Source organism: Ascaphus truei, chromosome 8, assembly GCF_040206685.1.
Source record: "Ascaphus truei isolate aAscTru1 chromosome 8, aAscTru1.hap1, whole genome shotgun sequence".
In the NCBI taxonomy this organism is placed as follows: Eukaryota; Metazoa; Chordata; class Amphibia; order Anura; family Ascaphidae; genus Ascaphus; species Ascaphus truei.
The window spans coordinates 26379576-26404113 of record NC_134490.1 but is presented as its reverse complement, the minus strand read 5'-3'; the positions used below and the strand labels follow the sequence as shown (position 1 = coordinate 26404113).

Sequence of the window (24538 nt, the reverse complement as noted above, 5' to 3'; positions counted from 1 at the left end):
AATCTCCGGCATAGCTTCCATAATGCCCTGTATCTGATGGATTCTGGTTGGGAGACACACCCTATTCTCGGGGATCAGTATCCCTTTACTGTGAACGGCATTCTTCTTTTATACTTATCAGACCGGGGGTTTACCGAGTACCTGCCAGTGGGAATACACTCTATCCATTGGGGATCAATAACCAGTCACTCTGTGCACTGCCTACCTCATCCAGGCCTATCAGGGCGTTACTAAGGACCTTCCTGTGGGCCTCATCCAATTACGCTCCGAAGTTTCTACTCTGAAAACTCCCTGCTGAGCACAGCACAAAATTTCACCTATTTTCACCTATTTATTTTCACCTATTCCCTCTGAGGCTATCGTCTAGCTCCATAGCTTGTCCTACTTTTATATCAAACAATATTATGCTACATGTGATTTTTCTTTCATTTCATGCACTGGGGATTTATCCATATTGAAATTCGATTGGAGCAACCGGGACATTCGACTTCAACCTAACAACTAACGGTTGTATATAATACACCTGTGTGACATTTATCACAATACACCGGGACATTTTCATTATAATTTTAGGCGCCAAATATATTCTCTTTTGTTTGCATTTGAATGAAATTGCCTTCATTATTTAACATTGATTAAGATGGTACCGTTATTTAACATTTTGTTTAAAACTCCTGTGACCTCCCTAAATAGTGCTCCTAGGTCTTTAATGTACAGCCGAAAAAACAGCCTTATGTAAAGAATGTAACAATCTAACTGCTTTTTTTTAAACGAACCTAATTAACCTAACCATGCTAAAAGGAAACATTCGGCTTTTTTTGGTTTCTTAGAAAATGAATTACATATTACATTTCTTTGAATGAGAGAACTTTTTGGCAATCCACTGTTCCCTTCCCCCTTAGCCCATCTTTCATTATCAGAGACCCAATCAAGATGAGGGGAAAAGAAAGGGTATCTGCCTGTGCAAACTCTTGTTGAACTCGGAGACATCTTTCAAAAGGGAGCAGGCAGAGGAAATCAAACCCCTCCTGTCTCAGCTCACAATGCTTACAAAGCAGGGCCACAACCAGAAATTCATATTGGGGAGTGCAACGTATTTTGGGGTGAATGTCTCCATTGCAATCCAGCCGAGCATGCAGGCTACCGTGTCCGGGTATTGCCCTCGTCCCGGCAATATGATGTCTCTGCGTCACGTGACACTGCGTTTTCACGGCAACGTGTCGTCATGTGACGTTACGTCGTCAATGGAGGAGGGCTGCTCTCTTACAGAGGCCTCGCTCTCTACCCCGGTAATCAGTTTAATTGCTGTGGGGAAGAGCATGGGGCCTCTGAAATTCTTGGAGGGTGCAAATGCACGATTGCACCCCCCCCCCCCTGGTTGCGCTACTGTTACAAAGAACCTACTTTTAAAAGATTATTGAAAAATACATTTACACATCAGATTATAGAAAAAGAAGGTGTCAGGCACCAAAATAATCATAGATTGTAAGATCATCTGGGCAGGGACTGCGTCTGTAAAATTTCTACTGTATGTGTTGCGTACTGCGCAGTAAACTGTAATTGTGAAGCACTTTGAGTCCCATTGGGATAAAAGCGCTATATGAAATACTGCATTATTATCCCCGATGTAACTAGCCCCTTAGGGCCTTATTGTAAAAAGTGCGACATCGTAGATCCAGTGGTAAAGCACGGAAATCCCCATTGCAGTCAGTGTGGCGTTCCATGCGGTTGCACCGGATTGGCACTATATAAACTTCATCGGATAAGTCCTTTAAACAGGTCACTGCCGTTGGTACACTTTGGCTCTAGGAGGGATTGCCCCTTTAAAGTCAGCATTGTGGTTATGATCAATGTCCGTCTTTCTACAGATCTCACCTTATTATACAAGGTTCCTAACAAACAGAACATGGGAATACTAAACCATGGCTTGATTATTATTACACAGGTGACCTAGAGTCAGTTGGCAGGTATTATATCAACCTGAAGGGCACTGTGCAATGTTAAGCTCCATTCATCTGCATGGGGCTGAAATGTTACCGAACAGAGAAGAACGGCTTTCAACAGTACAATTGGGGTTTAAACAGGCATGTCTATCAGTAGCAAAGCATCCTCGGCACATGGAAAAGTAGATGAGTGTCACCATTGTACTTGGTGTTGCTTTTGAACAGATGTAGAAGGTTTTATTCTCCTTTCTGGTGCTTTATTATTCGATTTTTTTTGAACCAACACTGCAACTGAATTTTATGGAAACTCTGTAGCATTCTGCATTACAGTAGGATATCTTGGGTTGTCTGGGGAGCAATTTCATGCACTATATCTGTATTACTGTTTGTGACGTCTCTGTCACAAACACTCTTTAGAGGGAAAACAACAAAATCAATAAACATTATTTCTTCTCAGAAATAGAAGTCACTTACTCTATTGATCCACTGGGAATCACACAGTCTACACTGTGTATTCAAATAATTTCTCTATAAAACATCAATCCATGCTGCTCAATACACACAGTACTGTATATGCATATTTACACGCTCTGTGAGAAGCAAACAATGTTACTGAAGCTTTTGGCCTAACACCCTGCAGGTTAACAGGAATTAGGTAAACTTGGAATAACTCCGAGCTATGATTCCTGAGGATTGGTGGACCTTCTGTTACACCAAGAAATGCTGTGTCCGCAGGGTGTCCAAATCTGGTCATCTTTGTTGCCTGATGTTCTTCTTGACTGAAATAACAAAGATATAGAAAATGTTACAATGATGTTTGATTACTTCTTCACTGCAGTACATAATATAATAGCCCCTGCTCTTCCAGTCCCATTACATCATCAAGAGTTCATCACAGGAGTGGCCAACTACCCAGTCCTCAAAGGCCACTAACAGATGAGGTTTTAAGGATATTATTACTTCAGCACAGGTGGCTCAATTAGTGGCACAGTCTGAGCCACTGGTGCTGAAGCAGGTATAACCTTTAAGCCTGAACTGTTAGTGCCCCCTGAGGACTGAAGTTGGCCACCCCTGCCCTAAGATGTCCTTCTATCAGTGAACATCCCAGGCCCAAAATCAGTGGTATTTGGGATTTCTGAACTCAAGCATTTTATTTTAGTGGAAGGTACTGAATATTTTCAGAGAGACACCACTGAAGAATGTTATATTAATGATACCAAAAGTCAGTGAAACTGTTAACATGACGTGAGCATAATTGAACATCCTTACCGCATACCTTGAAGGGTTAATAATGTAACATTAAATAATGTTTTCTCACATTGCGTTAATGAGTGGGGTAGTGTTTGTGTATATATTTGGGTAGTGTTTGTGTATATATTTGGGTAGGGGGAGTGTTTGTGTATATATTTGGGTAGGGGGAGTGTTTGTGTATGTATTTGGGTAGGGGGGTAGTGTTTGTGTATGTATTTGGGTAGTGGGGTAGTGTTTGTGTATGTATTTGGGTAGTGGGGTAGTGTTTGTTTATATATTTGGGTAGGGGGAGTGTTTGTGTATATATTTGGGTAGGGGGAGTATTTGTGTATATATTTGGGTAGTGTTTGTGTATGTATTTGGGTAGTGTTTGTGTATGTATTTGGGTAGTGGGGTAGTGTTTGTTTATATATTTGGGTAGGGGGAGTGTTTGTGTATATATTTGGGTAGGGGGAGTGTTTGTGTATGTATTTGGGTAGGGGGGTAGTGTTTGTGTATGTATTTGGGTAGTGGGGTAGTGTTTGTTTATATATTTGGGTAGGGGGAGTGTTTGTGTATATATTTGGGTAGGGGGAGTATTTGTGTATATATTTGGGTAGTGTTTGTGTATGTATTTGGGTAGTGTTTGTGTATGTATTTGGGTAGTGGGGTAGTGTTTGTTTATATATTTGGGTAGTGTTTGTGTATATATTTGGGTAGTGTTTGTGTATATATTTGGGTAGTGGGGTAGTGTTTGTTTATATATTTGGGTAGGGGGAGTGTTTGTGTATATATTTGGGTAGGGGGAGTGTTTGTGTATGTATTTGGGTAGGGGGAGTGTTTGTGTATGTATTTGGGTAAGGGGTAGTGTTTGTGTATGTATTTGGGTGGGGGGTAGTGTTTGTGTATGTATTTGGGTGGGGGGTAGTGTTTGTGTATATATTTGGGTAGGGGGGTAGTGTTAGTGTATGTATTTGGAGGGGTAGTGTGTGTATGTATATGGGTGGGGGGGGTAGTGTTTGTGTATATATTTGAGTATATATTTGAGTGGGGGGTAGTGTTTCTGTATATAATTGGGTGGGGGGTAGTGTTTGTGTATATATTTGGGTGGGGGGTAGTGTTTGTGTATATATTTTGGTGGGGGGGTAGTGTGTGTATGTATATATTTTGGTGGGGGGGTGGTGTGTGTATGTATATATTTGGGTGGGGGCTAGTGTTTGTGTATGTATTTGGGTGGGGGAGTAGTGTTTATGTATGTATTTGTGTGGGGGGTAGTTTGTGTATGTATTTGGGTGGAGGGAAAGTGTGTGTGGGAGTATTATTGTGTGTATTGTGGGGGGATTGTGTGGAGTAATTATTGTGGGGGCATTGTAGGGGGCTGGGGGAATTGTATGAGTATTGAGGGGGGGGTGAATGAGCAGGGGGGGGTAATTGAATGATAGCGGAGGGAGGGATGTAAGAGAGGGAGTGAGAAAGAGAGAGGGGTAAGGGGGGGGAGAGTGAGTGGGGAAGAGGGAGAGACAGTGGGGAGAAGAACACATGGGGGGAATAGAGGGGTGAAAGGGGGGGGGGCCTCATAAGGCTGCTGACACCGGGGGGAGGGGGCCTGCCGAAACTCTAGTCCTGGATCCTAGGAAATCTGTCGGCGGCTGTGTGTGTGCGTTTGTGTGTGTGTGTGTGTGTAACAGCAAAGCGCGTACAACCAGCCTCACACTGATGAGACCCAAAAGGTCAAAACGGCTGTCTGTGGGTAGGTTTACTGGCTATGAATCTTAACCCAGGCTGTGTTCCAAAGCTTTGCAATGCAGCAAGCATCCGCTTACATGGGACCATGTTATATGGTTTTGAAGCAAAAGGTGGCACTGTGTGCTCATTTGCATGTCATTTCCCACAATCCCTTGCTGTAGTGGAAGCGCTGTGTGCTGGGTGATAATGGTGAAAGGCAGGGTTGCAGACCTGTCTAAGACATGCAAATGAGCACACAGTAATATTTCCATTTGCTATCTGCTTTACTGTGGAGGTTTTTTGACACTTTTTTTTTACCCACCATAACTTAACTGATGTATGTATATACACAACACACACACACACAAATATTATTTGATGTTGCTTCTACGCAATAATAGATTCCATTTAACTTGACTTGTAATATCTGTACTGTGCCTGTCATCATATTACAGGAAGTGATGCGAATTTTGGAGGAGCTGAAGTACGTGATAAACGTGCAATTGTATATTTAGGAGATGCCTTTAACCAGCCTGCATCCGCATCTGCAGAAGGAGCCGGTACAGCCCCCTCCTGCCGAACAGCCTGTTCTGTCTGCAGCAGAGCTCCCCCACTGCAGCCAATCACCTTGCAGGAAGTGGGCTGGATTTAACATGTCACTTTCCCCAGGCAGAAACAAGAACCTTTCTGCATCTCTCAGCTGGTGAGGGACTTACTGGGAGACCTGCCTTTTATCAGGCTTATTTCAGCAGAGCAGGGGGGCTGAGCATTTTAAAACCCACACTTGGTCACTTTTAAAGCAGCTGTGACCTTCAGCATCAACCTTTCCCACATTTGCTTTAGTTAAATCAGCAAGAATGATAGCTGCCCAGCTTCTGGCGTATTACTTTACACAGCTGAAAGATGATCAGGTTAAAAAGGTAAGTGACAAATAAAATATGCATTTGTTTGCAATACTGATGCTTTTCGTGGTCTGCAAAATGTGTGCAATTTGAGATTGAACATGTAGGCATGTGCATTAAAAATAAAATATGCAGCAATCGAAAGAGGATTGTCTGTATAAATCAATCTAATCCAAGTGCATTTGTATAGGAAATGATGATATATGAGAAATAGAACTGGAAGACTGCAGGGTCCCTGTATACTCTGCAGTGTCCTTGAAGGCAGGATGGAAATGTCCTTTCCTGTGCTTCCTTCCCTAGGCCCTTCATAGGATCACAGCGCATCATACACACGCACTGCAACTGCAGAAATCGGCGATTACAATCCAATATACAGCAATTCACAACAATTAGTCATTTTTGCAGCAGGCCTAACAGTACCGGTTTTAATCCGATTTTAAATCATAATCTTCAATCATGTTTGCCACTTGTATGAATTCATTTTACTTTCATGTTTGCAATTTGTCTATCCGCCTGCATATTATAGTATGAATTGTTTGCTTATGTTTTATTAATAATTTATTTATTGTTCATGCATTTTATTATGATGCAATAATACAATATTTCGTACAAAGGCACATGTTTACAATAAAGAATGTAATATTATTTATGCAGTAATATAACAGCATATTTATTACAAAGGCACATGCTTGCATTATATTTTTTTTAATTATTTATTTGGCGGTTACATTTTATTTGGTCCACATCCAAATACAGCATTAGATCTATGCCGTAAACCTTTTTTTTACCTTATTTTTTTAAGGTATTGGGGCCCAGTTCCTTAGTAATTTAGTTAGTTACAATGTAGTTGATTGATAAAATTTAAAATTGTTAAAGTATTCATGTTTATTGGGCTGTATTCTCTATTTCATAAGTCACTGTTCAATTTAAAGTCCATTTCCATATGTAAATGTTTTTGTTATATGGATTTCGATGATTACTTCCTTCTAATCCCCATCCTTGGTACATATTTAGACTTGATTTTAAATGTAAGGACACACCTTGCCATGGACATCTGCAGACTGTGGAACACCCCTTACACACCATGGGGAGCCTCCCTGCAAAACGATGACACCTGATTCATTAAATAACAAAACCCCTTAAGTTTCATTGGACCGTTTTTGAATTGTAATATCTGGTGTCATCTTGTGCCGACCTAGTTTTGCAGCTGTGACACTTTGATAAATAGTCGCCCTCCAATATTTGCCCATTAAACACCTGCATATTGTCATTGTCATGCCTGGGCATCTAGAAAATTAAGCACTAAACCACTGGGGGGTTTTAACGCCACCCTTTTTTGGGGGTTAAGGAACCCTATAATTATATTGGGAAATTCTGGGGATGCATTGTAAATTCTTCTGTATTTGGTACAATTTTCAAATGACCTGAAAATTGCAGGGAACCTTTTTAGGGATGCCTGAGGAACCCCTGTTGAAAAACACTGCGTTAAACACTGCTGTTACTTGTCCTTTTTGCTTCTTTAGTATACAAGAGGGAGGGTCCTCCCACAATCTCTTGGATAAATATAGATCAGTTTGCAACCCCAGAGACATTTCCAATGTTGTAGTATAGATGCACTTGTTGAAGGTGACTCCCCTTTCCTTACATGGCAGTACGAGATTAAAAGGTTAATACTCGTTTAGTACATGATAAAATATACTTAATTTAGTTATTGTTGTGACAATAAGTCTTTAACTTGCACTTTTTTTTTTTAATTTGTGATTTAAGACCAATTCTTTACAATTAAATTAGAATTAATTTGGCAGCTAATCTTTCTTTATCTACAGTATATAGCTATAGCCCCCTTTCCCTAGGCCTAAGGGAAATACGTGGCAACTACGCATGCTGCTGTACCTGTATGCTCACAGGAAGCCTAAGGCTGCGGTCCCAGTGATCATTGTGACACGCACGCCCGGTGGGGGGGGGCGCGGCGCGTGCACAGCGCTACCCGCGGTCTTTAGGGAGAGAGATTGCGACGGGAGGGGGCGTGGTCGGGGTTTTGCGGGGGCGTGGTCATGACCTCACGCGGCTGGTTCGCCCTCATTGGGTGAACCACCGGCGGGGGCGTGGCCACGCCTCCGTCACCAGTTCTGACCTCAATTCCATTGAGTTAAAAAAAATCTGCGAGTACAGCGCGGCTGCACCTTCAGCGGGGAGGTGCGTACTGGGCCCAGCCCCATTGAGGGGCGGTGCTTACACACAGAGCGCACGCCGAGGTGTGCGCTGTAGCAGTGACTGGGAACGCAGCCTTAGCCTCCGCATCTGGGAGCCTGGGGTGAGCTCTATCTCCTTGTGCACAGCGCCTCCACCTATGAGGGATCCCGGGCGGGGTAACCCCTCACAGGAACCAATACAACAGCAGTAAGCAATAACACAATATATATATATAACTGATCTTTACTGTAACAATACTAAACATATAACACACAATACTACATAACACAGTATAGTGCAGTGACCCCAACACTTGGTGGTTCCCCTAAAGTACTGAGGGTGCTGTGGCACCAATAGCCCCTGGTGTCCGTCCCAGCAAATCCCACCCAAATGTGAGGTAGCGCTTCCCCCTGTGCATGTTGGGTACCTGCCTGGGTACTCAGTACACAGGTTCCGCTTGCAGTGGTGTGTTGGAGTAGGTCCCCCGCAGCGGGGCCTCCGACAACAATTCCCCTGTCTCCTAAGGGTCCACATCCTCCTTGTGGTGTGAGCTCCAGCCAGAGGGTCTCACACAATGTCCCAAAGTACTGTGGCGTGGTCCCAGGCCGCAGATCACCGCGTGGACGTCCGGTAATCGGCGCAGCAATAATAATAGGGACGCATGCCATTATCTGGGACCTTCCCTGCAACACTTCTCTCAAGTGGCTCAGGGCCTGACTGGGGCCTACGGGGTTCAGACCTAGGCCTAGTCCAGGAAGCACTGCTCCCTGGACACTACCTTCTTCCTCCGCACCGGAGGCATAGTAGGGGACTCGGATAGAGATATGTATGTATGTATGTATGTATGTGTTCGACAAACCTATACATTTGCACGCCCCGGGCGAGTGGATTTAACATCGTGGCGAGCTCCTATTGGCCCAAGCAGCACACGTGTGGTACTAGGTGGCGAGTGGATTTTTTTTGATGATTTGTCGACCAATATATATATATATGTGTGTGTGTGTGTGTGTGTGTGTGTGTGTGTGTGTGTGTGTATATACAATAATTTATACGATGAATGGGCTTTTTATTAAACATTTTTGTACGTGAGACAAACATTTTGCATTTGTAAATATTAAAATCTCTGGTGGTTTGTGCAGATTTAAGACTGGAAACTGTTTTAAAGCTAATTGTGATCTTTTAGTTCTTGAGTAATTTGGCTGATTAAAAATTGTAGCTGATTTTTCTAACAATTACAAGCAGTAATATAAATTTAAATTAAAAAAAAATAGTCTATAATCGTTTCTTCCTCCGGCATCAAGATAAGATAAATAAACACAATGGAGCAAAATACTCCTATCGCAGACTATATTCTAAACACGCATTCTAAAATCTATGCTAATAGTCAGGGCTCGACAAATACACCCACCTGCTCGCCCCCGCAGCGAGTTGATTTTACCTGCTGACGAGTAAGGTGGCCAGCAGCAGAAGAGGAGGACTGAAGACTACAGGAGGAAGACAGCTGGTGGCGGGAGAACAGGACCGAGGACCACCACGTCAGCGGAGCAGGGCTGCAGAGGAGTTAGACAGCGAATGGTCGGCGGGGGCCGGAGCAAAGCATTGACACCATGTGAGCGGCACAGGAGAACGGCCAGGTAGGAGCTGCGCGGTAGCAGCGACAGCGGAAATCGGTAAAGACTTCCGGGTCGGGGCGCGCTCTTACCGGCCGTTTTCCTGTGCTTCTCACATGGTGTCAATGCTCTTATCTGGCCGCCGCCACTCGCTCACTGTCTAACTTCTCTGCTGTCCTGCTCCGCTGACATGGTGGTCCTCGGTCCTCTTCTCTCGCCGCCAGCTGTCTTCCTCCGTTGCCGCTCCGCTCCCATGGTCTTCAGTTCTCCTTCTGCCACTGGCCGCCGCCTTCCTCCTCTGCTGCGCTGCAACACTGACGCCTGGTAAGTGAGGGGTGAGAGAGGAAGGGGAGAATGAGGGTAAGGCTACGGCCCGCTGCACGCGCGTCTACGAGGCAGGCGGCGCGTGCAGCCGAGTCCCCCAATCTGCAGGGGGAAAGACAGTGGAGGACGTGACGTCACCCGGCATTTTCGCCTTCATGGGCTGAACCGCCGGTGGGTGTGGCCTAGCGCTCCGTCGCGTGTCCTGCTCTCAATTTTCTTGAGCAGGAGAAACTGCCGGCACAGCGCGGCAGCCCCCCCTCGCAGCGGGCACGGCCCCATTGTGGGCCGGCTCTTGTCCCTGCAGTGTCCGCCACAGTGGGCACTGCAATAGCTAGCGGGATCCTAGCCTAATGAGAGAGGAAGAGGAGGAGGAGGGAGGAGGGGGGTGAGAGAGGTTTTCAGTGCAATTTAAATTGGGGGGGGGGGGGGTGAGGGAGACCTGTAGCACTAACTAATTACTAACTAATTACTGCCTAATTATTGCCTCACAACCCAGTATTAAAAAAGGCCATACTAAAAAAAAAAAAACTATACAAAGAACATGAGTGAGCAAATGTATATGGTCTAAAACAGGCGTGCACAAACTTTTTTTTCCACCTGCGCACCCCTGTCTGTTGTCCTAACAGACTCCCCCCCCCCCCCCCCCCCCCTCCTTCCTTGTCTTCGGGGTCAAATGACGCAGCAGGGTCACGTTCCCATGGCGAAGATCGTGGGGTGGGGCCTCTGCCTCCACCGTGCCCCCTCTGAAAAATCTTGCGCCCACCCAGTTTGCGCACACCCCTGGTCTAAAATATATTTAATTTATTAATGCAAAGTTAAAAACACCCACCTAAAAAAAAAATACAAAAATAAGCACACACGTCATAGATAATATTAATACATAATTTGTGTGTGGCTATTCTTTAATGGAGCAAGTTCCAAGTGATCTAATAGTGCATATAAAAACAAAATTACTGTATTATTACTTCTGCTTTTCATTGAGGGACTTTAAATAATATGCCATATGAATCTGCCAATGTAATCCTAGACAGCAGTCTCAATAGTCAAAGGTTATGTAAACCCACCCCACGTTGGTATTATTGAGACTTCTATTTAGGACCAAGACGTCTGGCTATCCGGATTTATGTGGTGTAATAAATACTTTAGGAATATCCCCTTTGTCCAGTGCTGGTATCTGGGCCACTTTTTGTGATGTGACATATTGCTGTAACCATAATTTTACAGTGCACGGTGTATGCACTTTAAGTGAGTGCGGTCTCTCCCTCTCCTTTTTTCTCAGTCTTGTGAGTGCCAGATATTCTGGGCCTCAGGATTATCGTGAGTGTCCTATCGACAGATCTATGGATCTTGAGAGGTCCTGCGATAGCGCCGAAACATTGATGCTGTAATAAAGATTTCAATTTTATATAAGTGTGTGTGTGTGTGTGTGTGTGTGTGTGTGTGTGTGTGTGTGTGTGTGTGTGTGTGGATATATACATAAACACACGCCTGCCCTCATGTCCAGTGATGACATCATGGGATGTTGTGACGTACCTTGAGATGCCGGCGCTTACAGAGTTCCTGCGCTCTCCCCCAGGCCAACTTCCGTAATCACAGTTTCAATGTTGTGGGGTTTTAAGTCACTTAAACCACCACAACATTTAAGCTGTGATTCCGGAAGTTGTGCCGGGGGAGAGAGCGTGACCGCTGGCACCGCCATCAGGCTGTCCCTCAGAATGTAGATATGTGTATATGTGCATACACACACCGCATATATTTCTGGATCTGCTAGTAACTAGACACCATGTCTGTATTTATTTATGACCCAGTTCTAAACATTGTGTATTTTTGAGTCTCAATTGACCTGCATTTCTATCGCTAATGAACACTTCATTACCGAACCTAACTAATTATCACCAAGATAACTTGCCTTGGGTACGCTTTGTCCTGAACCTGGCCTTTGGCTGCTCTCAAGGACTGACTTCCAGGAACCTTGACTTACATGCTGTCAAAGTGCAAATACTACAGATATCACAAACTACAGCTGAGAGCGGCCTGAAGTTTAATATTTTTGGGTACAATGATTAAGTTATTGAGGCACCACAGTCTGAGAACCCTGATTCGCAGGTCTTCTAATCCTGTTTTTTTTCATCTGCACAAATGAAGAATGGATATAGGCAGTGGTTGACAAATCACCAAAAAATCTACTTGCCACACAAAAAAATCTACTCGCCACCTAGTACCAAACGTGTGCTGCTTGGGCCAATATTTACTCGCCCGGGGGTTAAATCCACTCGCCCAGGGCAAGCAAATGTATAGGTTTGTCGAACACTGGATATAGGGGAACATGCATCAGTGTTTGTTAGAGAGGTCATCACGTGTTTCCGGCGATAACTCCCATTTAAGTCCATAAGAGATAAAGCCGGAACGGGTGCTATGCGCCATAGAGAGCGGTGATCAACACACCGGAGGCAATGAAACCGCGGCAGAATCAGTAAAACTTTAGCTCTAGATTTCTGCAGGGTTTGCCAAGTTGATTTTCCTCTAACGGTCCAGATGTCAGTGTCCACGTCCCAATGGGCAGGCATAGTGGGAGGAGGAGTGGCTTAATGTCGCTGCCTTTGAAATGACATTGCCAGCTCCTTGTGACCTTGTGCAAAAAAATGTGATTAAAAACTGTGTAATATGCCTCTCTTTTATTTTTTTAATGTTACTAGTGTACATTTCTAAGTTAAACAAAACGTCCCTATGCAGACAAACCACATTCGCTTATTTGCTATGTGCAATTTTACTATTGGTATCCCTCTCAAATGCACAAGTCCGCGTATCTGCCTTGAGCTATAAAAGGAAGTGTAAGCTCTGTGGGGTAAGGACATGTGCATGAAACACCCATGTACATCACTGCGTAAATTATTGGCGATATACAGGAAACTGTATCAAAATGATCAACGTTTTCTATGTGCAGAAAAAAACACTGTGTGTGTGTATGTATATACATGTGCTCATTTGCATGTCATTTCCCAGAATCCCTTGCTGCAGTGGAAGCGCTGGGTGATAATAGTGAAAGGCAGGGTTGCAGACCTGTCTAAGACATGCAAATGAGCATACAGTATGTGTGTGTGTGTGTGTGTGTGTGTGTGTGTGTGTGTGTGTGTGTGTGTGTGTGTGTGTGTGTGTGTGTGTGTGTGTGTGTGTGTGTGTGTGTGTGTGTGTGTGTGTGTGTATATATATATATATATATATATATATATATATATATATATATATATATATATATATATATATATATATATATATATACTAGCTGATATACCCGGCGTTGCCCGGAGGCCGTGAGGGGGTGTGTGAAAGGCAGGGGGGTGTGTGAAAGGCAGGGGGGGGGGGGCATGAAAGGCAGGGGGGGCGACACACACACACAGTGTGACACACACACACAGTGTCACACACACACACACACACACACACACAGTGTCACACACACACACAGTCACACACACACTGTCACACAGACACACAGTGACACACACACACACACGTCACCTAGAGCGACACACACGCGACACCTACCTCTACTTCCGGCCGCCGCCATCTTCTCACTCGGCGCCGCGAGGGAAGAAGGGTGTCCTTCCGGTTGCGCCGCCATCTTAGGCGCCGCGAGGGAGGAAGGGGGTCCGCTGCCTGTTCCCCCGCCGGGGATGGAGATGAGGGGAGCGCCGGGAGAGGTGAGCGGAGGGGGTGTAATGTGCGCGCGTGTGCACAGGGACAATAAAGGTAATGGACGCGTGCGGGCGGTGTAATGTGCGCGGCGGCGGGCATATATGAGCGCTTTAGACGGGCATGTGGCCAGAGAGCGGGATGAAAAGAGATGATGTGCACAGGGACAATAAAGGTAATGGGTGAGTGTGAATGTGTGGAATGTGTAAGATGTGTGTGTGTGTACACAGGGGTGAGAGTGTGTGTGTGTGTGTGTGTGTGTGTACACAGGCCTGACAGTGTGTGTGTGTGTGTGTGTGTGTGTGTACAGGTTGTTGTTTGACAGGGGTGAGTGTGAATGTGTGTGTACACAGGGGTGACAGTGTGTGTGTGTGTGTGTGTGTGTACAGGGTTGAGTGTGAGTGTGTGTACAGTGTTGAGTGTGACACTGAGTGTGTGAGTGTGAGGGGGTGACTGTGTGTACAGGGTTGTGTGTGAGTGTGGGGGGTGACAGTGTGATATGTCAACTTACCAAGGAGTCCTCAGAGGTTCTGGGCGTGTGGTGTGACTGCAAGTGTGTGAGAGTGAAGGAGGTGATGTCACAGTGGGGCGTACCTCTTGGCCAATGAGAGTCACGGACCAATCAGATTCACCGCAGATAGCACTAACCTCACTAACCATTCGATTTTATATATTAAAAAGATATATATATATATATATATATATATATATATATATATATATATATATATATATATATATATATATATATATATATATACACTCACACTCTCACACACACTATGTTAAAAGGAATGCAGACACAGGGAAGAAAATCTGTCTTTACTACGGGTAGCGATACCGAATAGCAGCTCTTGGTATCTCAAGGACAAAATTCTCCTTTTTTTATAAGGTAGTGTACGGGTTACATTTGTGCATCTAATTTATGTATAAAAGTACTTTGTGTGTACGTGTCGGTGAACAAGTGCACTTGGGCATCCTGTGCTGGGAAACAGTGGTCAGCAGCTAACATTTGGTAGGTGCCACCTGGATGGAAAAGGGTTAATAATTCTGTTCATTTTCAACTGAAGGTCACAACATTAACAAATAGACTACTTCCTTTCCTGTGTGTGGGTGTGGGTGTGTGTCACTGTTTGCTTGTGAACAGTTGCTGGATTCCTGGTTAAGTTGGTGGTAAAAGGACATGTTTTGGCTCAGACTCTGCCGTTTCCTCTCTCACAGGGGGCAATGGGACCGCCCATTTGTGTCCGAATCCTGTATTACTACATTCTTCTTGATGTATAATATTACACTGGCAAAGGTGTATTTTTAGCTTTACCTGGGCGGAATGATCTCGATGCAAAGAGGCAGTTTAACATTGCGTATCCGTGTAATTGGCTACTGTAGAAAGATTTCATCGCCCTTAAAAGTTACTCCTTGTGAAAAATATGCATCACTTTTAATCTGGAACACAGGATTCAAGTGTGTCAGCAATTTATGTTTGGGTAATTATCGTACCATAATTACTTTGCAAACAAAGGAACAGAGCTAAGATAACTTTGGCGGACAAACAGTCTTATCGCCAGACGACATTTTGGTAAAGATTGTGAGGGCCATACAAAGCATATTTACCATAAAAATGTTAGTGTAAAAATGATTTTAAAATACATACTCCATGTAACCTGTAAAACATGTAACTGTCCTTTAGTTAGTTACAGTCCTAGACAGGACTTCCCCCTTTTAAAAAATAAAACAGTGTTTTAAAATAATTGATTTCAATACATTTCTCTCCCCCCCCCCCCAAATTATATAATAACATACATGTTATTTTAAGATGCATGTCCATTGGTGCATTTACATTTTCTTTCCCCATGAAAACAGACTTTTGCAATTCTGCGTTAAACTGATCTTCTAAATATGCACATTTATTTTAGAAATACAGCATTTGTGTACATTCATTTTATTTTCACTACTGAGGTGTAGGTCTAAAGTAGAAGACAGACTGGCATTAAAGCAGCAGTCCAAGCTTCTGTGTTTTTTCTTTAATATGTGCATCAATACAATCGGCACAATAAGTAGTTGGCTAAATTGACGATCGATCCGTTCTCTTGTGATCGATCAGCGAAGATTCGGCTCGGGGAGTTCACTAAATGACTGCAGAGGAGTATTCTGCAGCCAGTGTGATGATGTAAATGGTTGCTATAGAAACAAAAATTACTTGTTACATTATACTACATTAAAAATGTAATTCAGAGGTTTTTTTTTTTTTAAATGTTACGCGTATTTTGTCATAATTTTTATTTTAAAAAAAACACATGCATGATATTGCTTGGTCTGCAGCTTTAAGATCTGATACGTGTCAGTTTACTTCTTATTGATAATATTTTAAGTCAAGCTAACAGATCTGTAAACTCTCACTGATTTGGACCAGTAGTCTTGTGTCCTACTGATAAGGATTTTTCCATTAACATGCCATTTTATGTTCTACAACCCGCACATTTAACTGATTTAGGTCCTTGCAGTTTGGCATTTCTGAATTAGACCATTATAATTTCATTTTTTCATGTAGGAAGCCTAATATGACTCTGTTATTGTTCAGACTCTGTGACCTTGGGGAACACACTTGACAGTAATACTGACTAAAATAAACATTATCATTACTACAGTTCACTGTGTATTGTACATTTGATCATCTAACTAAAAATGTTCAGCCGATTTCTCTTTGGCTAAAATCTCATGGTGTTAATTGGTTATGACAGGCTGTTGCTAAGATGTACTGTATATCTCTCTAGTAACTTCCTCCCTTGTTCAGCCATTAATGATTTATTATTGGCTATAATGCAGAAGCTAAACTAAAACCCCTTGCCCTTATAACCCCTAACACCTTACCCTTAAACCTCTAATTGGACCCCTGAAGCGGTGGGGTTGGCAGTGGCAGGGGGGGGGGGGGGGGGGGCTGCTGCATGATGTTCCGTTCCACCACAAAGAGGCTTTGTGTAGGCTTTATTTATAAAAGGGAAATCCCTCCTAGGGCCGAAGTGTCCTAATGGCAGTGACCTGTTTACAGGGTAGAAATCTGGGGGACTGGTGCCTTTTTACCAAAATCTGACACCAGTAAGTATTTATAAATCCTTTTTAAACTTTCTTTAACAGGGTGTCCTGAGACTTGTGGAGGGGTTTGATTTGCTTTTGGCTGCCCCCTTTTATGTAATGTTACCCTGTTTTCAACAAAAGTGTGGACAGGCCTCCCTCCCGCCCTCTGCCACTCACTTTATTCACTTTATTGGCCCTCTGATAGGGTGGTATAAGGGTAAAGAAAATGCCTGACTAACAAACATTCAGCTGCTCCGACACTGAAAGGGTCAAATGACCATCTTTTTAGCTTTAAATGAATATAAAAATTCATATACAATTTCATAATACTGTATGAACTAAAAATGGGTGGTTGTCTGGTTTGCTAGGAAGGGGGTAATTAATAACCATTGCTGGAAATGAAAACACTCCAGCTTTATTTTATACAGCGGTTTCACAATTTTTAAATCTTGTTTCGCAGCTTTGTGAATTCAGGCCACTAAGCTGATCCATGCAGTCTCTGAACATAGAGGAGACACAGCGACGTGATGTCACTGTACACTCCCATGATGCCATGGGACATTCGCTTTGTGTCAGGAGAGCGTGTATGTGCAGTCACGTCCCTTCAGGGGCATTGCTGTCATATACGTGGGGAGGGCCCTAACCGTTCCGGTTTTTGTTTTGGGGGGGCATTTCCGTGACATCTAGAAGAGGAGTTATGGTGGTGTTAGGAGGTATTTGTGGAGATGTTGCAGGAGCTTTGCACCTGCTTGGTATCATAGCAGTCAACCAAGTTTCCCAAAGGCACAGTGCAGTTTAGTACGAAAGGGAACTAAGGGCAATGGCAGGTTTAATAGCAGCTGTCTTGACACCTTAAAAAAAACAAAAAAAAAACACTTGTTTTAAATATATTTATTTTATACTTTTAAAAAGTTCCGGTCAATAAAAGCTTTGGAGGGTTGTTATAATGTTTGGCAAATAATCTTATCACTAAGAGGCATTAATTAGTCATACAAATTGGTAGCTTCGCTCTGATCCAAACTAATTATGGTGCCATCATTAGGCAAACCGATAATTATGTTGATCTGCTTGAATCCAGTGTTTCCAACACCACGCATATTCCTTTTTCACAAGATACAAATGAATGAAACCGTTCCATGCATGGAGTTTCCCCCTTTCCCCCATCTCCCTCCGCCCCTCATCTCCCTCCGCCCCTCATCTCCCTCCGCCCCTCATCTCCCTCCGCCCCTCATCTCCCTCCGCCCCTCATCTCCCTCCGCCCCTCATCTCCCTCCGCCCCTCATCTCCCTCCGCCCCTCATCTCCCTCCGCCCCTCATCTCCCTCCGCCCCTCATCTCCCTCCGCCCCCTCATCTCCCTCCGCCCCTCATCTCCCTCCGCCCCCTCATCTCCCTCCGCCCCCTCATCTCCCTCCGCCCCCTCATCTCCCTCCGCCCCCTCATCTCCCTCCGCCCCCTCATCTCCCTCCGCCCCCTCATCTCCCTCCGCCCCTCATCTCCCTCCGCCCCTCATCTCCCTCCGCCCCTCATCTCCCTCCTTATTTACAATGGTGGGGATTAGGCAGTCCTGAGAGTTGCATTAATTTCAGCTCTGGGGACCCCTTGGTTCTCTTGATACTTCCTGGAAAAGTAGCGCCAGTTCTTCCTGGTCTTTATATACCCACGACAAATGACTTCCTATTCACCTGCTTCATGCCGGCGATTTAAACCACCATTTTGTTTCCCCTAGAGGGTACATACCGCCGCTATCATCACTGTTGGTATCTCAAACAAGGGGTCCTCTGGAGCTGATAATAGCGTGTTTCAGCTCTGGGGACCCCCTGCTTTCTATCTAAAAAATGGGGGAGGAGCAAAAAAACATGTAGGGGGCCTGCACCTTTAAGCCGATGGAATATTTTTTCCCCTATTCACCCTAAGGAAGCTAATTACACAGATAAGTTAAACAGCCCTTTAAGAAAAGAGGGAGTATTTCGCAATTACTTTTTTCTAGACTAGGCTTGTACTGTCATGCGTGGCATTTCTTTCCCCATTCCTTAATGTCTGCATGCAGGAACATTTGGAGTAGTCGGTGCTTTGCAATAAATAGTGATACCCATGGGCGTCCGCAGAATTTTTTTCAGGGGGGGGGGGGCATAATTTATAACCGCAGCGCAATGGCGGTCCCGGCTGCGGCACAGATTGGTCCCGACTTGGGAGTGAGATGGCTTTCGTTTGTAGGTAGTGTTACCAATGAGAGCCGCATCACTCCCGAGTGCTACCAATGACAGTGCGCTGCGCTTCCTCCTGCGTAGCAGCATAGGCTAGCCTTCCACTAGCTGCCTGCCGCGGCGCGAGGGGCACCCACCCACCTCCGTCCCGGTCCACCCACCTCCGTCCCGGTCCACCCAGAGTCTGTTTTTGGCGTTTATAGCGCCGTTAACGTACTTACGGCACCATAAATGCCAAAAACAGCCCAGGACTGCGAGTTATCCAGGCAGAGCCGCCAACAGAAATCATGGGGCCCAGGACAAATGAAAGGAGCAGGCCCCCCCAAAACCCATAGCGCCCCCCCCCCCCCCCCCGAACCCATAGCGCACCTACCACGAAAAAATATATTTTAGAGCGCAACTTTTACTTAACTGTTTTCTTATTGTGATACAGAATAAAACATTACAATGCAACCTGTTTATTTTTATATTTTCAACAAAAGACATGTGTCTGGGTGAGTGGGTGAATGACAGTAGAATGACAGTGGGTGGGTGGGTGAATGACGGTGGGTGGGTGGGTAAATGACGGTGGGTGGGTGGGTGGGTGAATGACGGTGGGTGGGTGGGTGAATGACGGTGGGTGGGTGAATGACCGTTGAATGACGGTGGGTGGATGGGTGAATGACAGTGGGTGGGTGGGTTAATGTTGAATGTGGGTGGGTGAATGATGGTGGGTGGGTGAATGACGGTGGGAGAGAGTGACTGGGTGACAGTGACTGGGTGGGTGGGTGACAGTGACTGGGTGGGTGGGAGACAGTTACTGGGTGGATGGTAGACAGTGGGTGGGTGGGAGACAGTGACTGAGTGAGTGACAGTGACTGGGTGAGTGACAGTCAGTGACTGGGTGGGTGACGGTGACAGTGGGTGACGGTGACAGTGGGTGACGGTGACAGTGGGTGACGGTGGCAGTGGGTGACGGTGACTGGGTGGGGTGACTTACCTTGACCGGGTGGGTGCAGCTTGTCGCCGGACGCTTCCCCCGCCTGCCACCGATATCCCCTTCTGCCCCCGATATCCCCGCGGCAGCTGCCAGGGATGGGAGGTGGGCTTGGGGAGAGGGCGCGGGAGGTGGGCTTGGGGAGGGGGCGCGGGAGGTGGGCTTGGGGAGGGGGCGCGGGAGGAGGGCTCGGGAGGTGGGCTCGGGGGGGGGGCAAGGCCACGGGTGGTGGGCCGGGGGGCACGTGGGAGGTGGGTGCGCGGGAAGCTGGCCAAGGGGGGGAAGCGGGCCGCAGGAGGAGCTGGTACTTCCCCCTCCGTCCCACATTGGGAGCAGGCCGCAGAGGAGCTGGTACTTCCCCCTCCATCCCACGTTGGGAGCGGGAGGGGGAGCGGGCCGCAGAGGAGCTTGGCTTGTACTTCCCCCTCCGTCCCACTTTGGGAGCGGGGGGAAGCGGGCCCTGCTTGCCCTGCGCATGCGCGCCGGGACCGTGGGGAATCGGCGCCATTTTTTTAAACTTTTTTTTTTTAAATGTATTTAATTAACTGGTGCCCGGCTGCGCAGGGGGCCCGGCCTGACCCACGGGGCCCGGGAAGCAGTACCCTTTGGCGGCCCTGGATTCAGGGGGGGCAAGCGCCCCCCCTTGCCCCCTCCTGCGAACGCCCGTGGTGATACTGTCACATTTTAATCCTGAAACAGGGAAAAGTTGATAACTTCATTTCATAAAGTGCTTTTGTCCATATGGGACGTAAAAGCACTTCACAATTACAGTATAGTACATGGTATGCAACACAGGGCTTTTTACAGACACAGTCCCTGCCCAGATGATTTTATAATCTGTGTATTTGGTGCCTGAGGCACAGGGAGATAGTGACTTGCCCAAGGTCAAAAGGAAGTGACTTGCCCAAGGTCAAAAGGAGCTGAACACTGAATTGAACCGGGTTCACCTGCTTCAAACTCTGTGTCGTTTACAGAGCCAGGGTTTTTACTCACTGAACCAGTCCTCCCCTAATATAATATCTTCTCAAGTTAGTCCAGGTTTATACATAAAAGGACACACGCACACACACCTCCCCCCTACACTAATAATTTTAGCATACCATGCAGGAATAGAACCCATGACCCTTCATACTGTACACTGGTAGCGATTCTATACCTGCTACACCATAGGATTGGTGGGATCCTATGGTGTAGCAGGTATAGAATGGCTATCAGTGTATGTCTGTCTGTCTGTCGAAGCAGGGGGAGGAGAGAGCTTCAAATGCCGGGTAAGTCCTCATGCAGCGGCCATTTTGCTATAAAAAAAAAATTTGAAATGTTTTTCAATCGGGAGCCACGCTCAGACCGCGTTTTATAAGCGGATCTGCGTTGTAGTGGATCGTGCTATAACGGGGTTGAGGTGTGTGTGTGTGTGTGTGTGTGTGTGTGTGTGTGTGTGTGTGTGTGTGTGTGTGTGTGTGTGTGTGTGTGTGTGTGTGTGTGTGTGTGTGTGTGTGTGTGTGATTATTTTATTTAGTATTTTGCCAAAAATATTTAACAGAACAAAATAATAGTGGAACAGGAAAGAGGGTTTAAGAATAAAATAAAAATATATATAATTTATACAAGTAAACTTAACACTGCCTGAAATCTGTGGGTATTTGTAATTGTTGCTTTCATAAAGTAACATACAAATGATGCAAATTAATTATTTCAAATATAATTTTTTCAGTTAACCAAGATTTCACTGTAAAACGCTAGCATAACTAGAGACAAAGAGAGAAAAAAAAAAAACCTATAACATTTATTAAAGAGAAAAAAATATTTAAAAAAAAAAACAGAAAGTCCCATAGAACACACTGGTATTCTTTTGCTTGGATAAAAATTGGCCTGGTTTTCTTTTCCCCAACTCCAGATTTGCTATCGGGAGACTGACACACAACGCCTCAAAATGTCACTGTCATTGGGTCACTCTGGCGCTACCAGTGACTACACTTTTAAGTTTTGTGTTCATCATACACCACCATGACACTAAATCTAGTTACTATCACAGAACAATTTGAAACATGTCACAGGAATTCTTCCACCAGCTGGGGTTTCACATGCTTTGGGGAAGTTTGTTTAGGGCCCGAGACACAGACAATGATTGATAAAGACTTGTGCATGGTGTCTTCACCTGCCAGAGCCCACTGCAAATACTGTATAAGCAAAGACCCCACAGTTTGCGGGAAAGACAAACATTATTTAATCTTTCGCAAGTTTTAAAATGTATTTTAGGGAGATGGTGGCGATTAAAATAAACCTGCAAAGCACGGAGTCTTCATATTAGTTGATGGTAACCCAAATTCTAAGTGCCCTTTTGAATTTTAGAAATCCCGCAGTAAGAGATTGAATGATAATAAGATTGCGTTCTTTCTTATTTTAATTCTCTTCATGATCCATTTCTAAAATGTAGGTAGCACAGCACTGATTAACATTTATTAATTCTAAAATATAAATAATTCTAAAATATAAATAAGGATAGCATAATATTATAAATATATTGGTCACATTTACGGTACTTTAATATATAAAGGTGCAGTTCTCCAATATAACCTATTTTGATAGTTCTGAGAAGCCCTGAAGTAGATTACCAATAAAAAAAAATGTCACCTCTAGCTTTTAGTTTTCTTATAAGTGGTATTTAAACGGGCCCAAGCCTACAGTAGTGTTCACATGGAAGCTCCCGCTGTTTTATTCTCACTTTCACCTCTCCACCAGGCAGCACAGAACCACTTAACAGCAGACTACAAAGGATCTTATCAGGGAAAAAAAAATTCTTAATTTTCTTAAATAATGTCCTTTTTGAGGTCTGCTAATGCCACTAACACCGACATTCAGTAAGCAGCCATGCGATGTATTTCAGCCCAATCTGGCAGTACCTGCCATCGATTTGCATGCCAGATAACCCTGGGTCGGGGAGCGATATCCCACGTTTACGCTTAATGAATCTCTTCCCCTGCCCTGAGGAGCTTAGTCGCCTTATATTAGGTTTTAGGCTCATTTTGTGTTAATAAAAATTCAGTGGGCAGCGAAAGAACGACAGAAGTGAAATTGGACATCCTACTGTACAGATTTGTGAAGAAATTAAAATAAATACATTGATGGAAAAATAAACTTGCAGGGGCAACTGGCCCTTTAAGTGAGAGAGAGATGGTTATCGGAAGTGTATTGTAGGCAGCAGCATTTGACTTTACCGAACACACGCGAGAGTTTGTGAACCACTTAAGATTTTCACCTACTGTATTTCAAACCTAAAATGTTGTTAGATCTTAATCTAAGTCCTATTAATAGATAAAGATAACCTGATCAAACAAATGACACACAAGCATGATACTTTTTCAACATTTATTTAACCACAAATTATTCAACATACGCTCATAATATATATTTTCTTTAACTGTGCACGCAATGTCTTGTATTTAATGTATACCTTGTTAATTTATGTAACTGTACTTGTAACCATGTATTATTTGTTTTACTCTGTGCCCAGGACATACTTGAAAACGAGAGGTAACTCTCAATGTATTACTTCCTGGTAAAATATTTTATAAATAAATAAATAAAATAAACAAAGTATGGGAACCTTTAGATTCAGTACCTGGTGACGCCTCTAGATCAGCAATGACTTCAACTAAGCGTTTCCTGTAACTGCTGGTCAGTCTCTCACATCGGTTTTGAGGAATTTTGGCCCATTCCTCCTTACAGAACTGCTTTCTTGCATGGACGGCTCACTTCACGTCCTGCCACAACATTTCCATGGGGTTTAAATCCGGACTTTAACTAGGCCATTCTAAAACGCGGAATTTCTTCTGCAGCCATTCTTTTGTAGATCTGCTTGTATGTTTAGGATCATTGTCTTGCTGCATGACCCACTTTCGCATCAGTTTCAGCTCACGGACGGATGGCCTGACATTCTCCTCTAGAATCTTCTGATACAATGCAGAATTCATGGCTGTGTCAATGATGGTAAGCCATCCAGGTCACGAGGCTGCATAGCAGCCCCAAACCACCCCACTCTCGCCACGATGCTTGACGATTGGGATGAGGTTCTTCTGTTCGAATGCAGTTTTAGTTTTTGCCAAACATAACATTTCTCGTTAAGGCCAAAAAGTTCTACCTTTTGATTCGTCTGTCCAGAGAACATTGTTCCAGAAGTCTTGTGGATCATCTATGTGCTCTTTGGCAAGCTTCGGACAGCAGCAATGTTAATTTTAGAGAGCAGTGATTTCCACCTGGCTATCCATTGATGAACACCATTCTTGTTCAGTCTTTTTCTGTTAGTTGAGTCATGAACACTCACTTTAGCCAAAGCAAGAGTGGCTTGCTGATCCTTGGAAGTTACTCTGGAATTCATGGTGACTTACTGGATGATTTGCCGGTTTGTTCTTGGAGAGATTTTGGTAGGATAACCACTCCTTGGTAGAGTGACTTGTCTTGAACTTTTTCTATCTGTTTGACAGTGGATTGGTGGAGCCCCAAATCCTTAGAAATTGTTTTGTAACTCTTTCTAGACTGATGACCATCAATAACTGCTTTTCTGAGATCCTCTGAGATTTCTTTTGATCGTGGAATGACGTGTTTCCACACACCTGTATGGGGAAGACCAAACTCACAAGGTTTCTCATCTTTATATATGGTGGGGCC

The 24538-nt window shown here is 44.5% G+C and overlaps 1 protein-coding gene across 2 annotated transcripts in view; it reads left to right on the top strand.

Annotated features, from left to right (window-relative positions):
* Nucleotides 1–5544: 5544 nt before the first annotated feature.
* The window catches only part of LOC142501263 (hexokinase-1), a 63674-nt gene continuing 44680 nt past the window's right edge, over nucleotides 5545–24538 (top strand). Inside the window, exon 1 of one of the 2 annotated variants that reach the window (XM_075610910.1) lies at nucleotides 5545–5818. In XM_075610910.1, the coding sequence (XP_075467025.1) occupies nucleotides 5756–5818 (63 nt within the window). In that variant the 5' untranslated portion in view covers nucleotides 5545–5755. Of the gene's footprint in view, nucleotides 5819–21050; nucleotides 21142–24538 lie in introns of those variants that run through there. The other variant, XM_075610911.1, reaches the window with a different exon arrangement.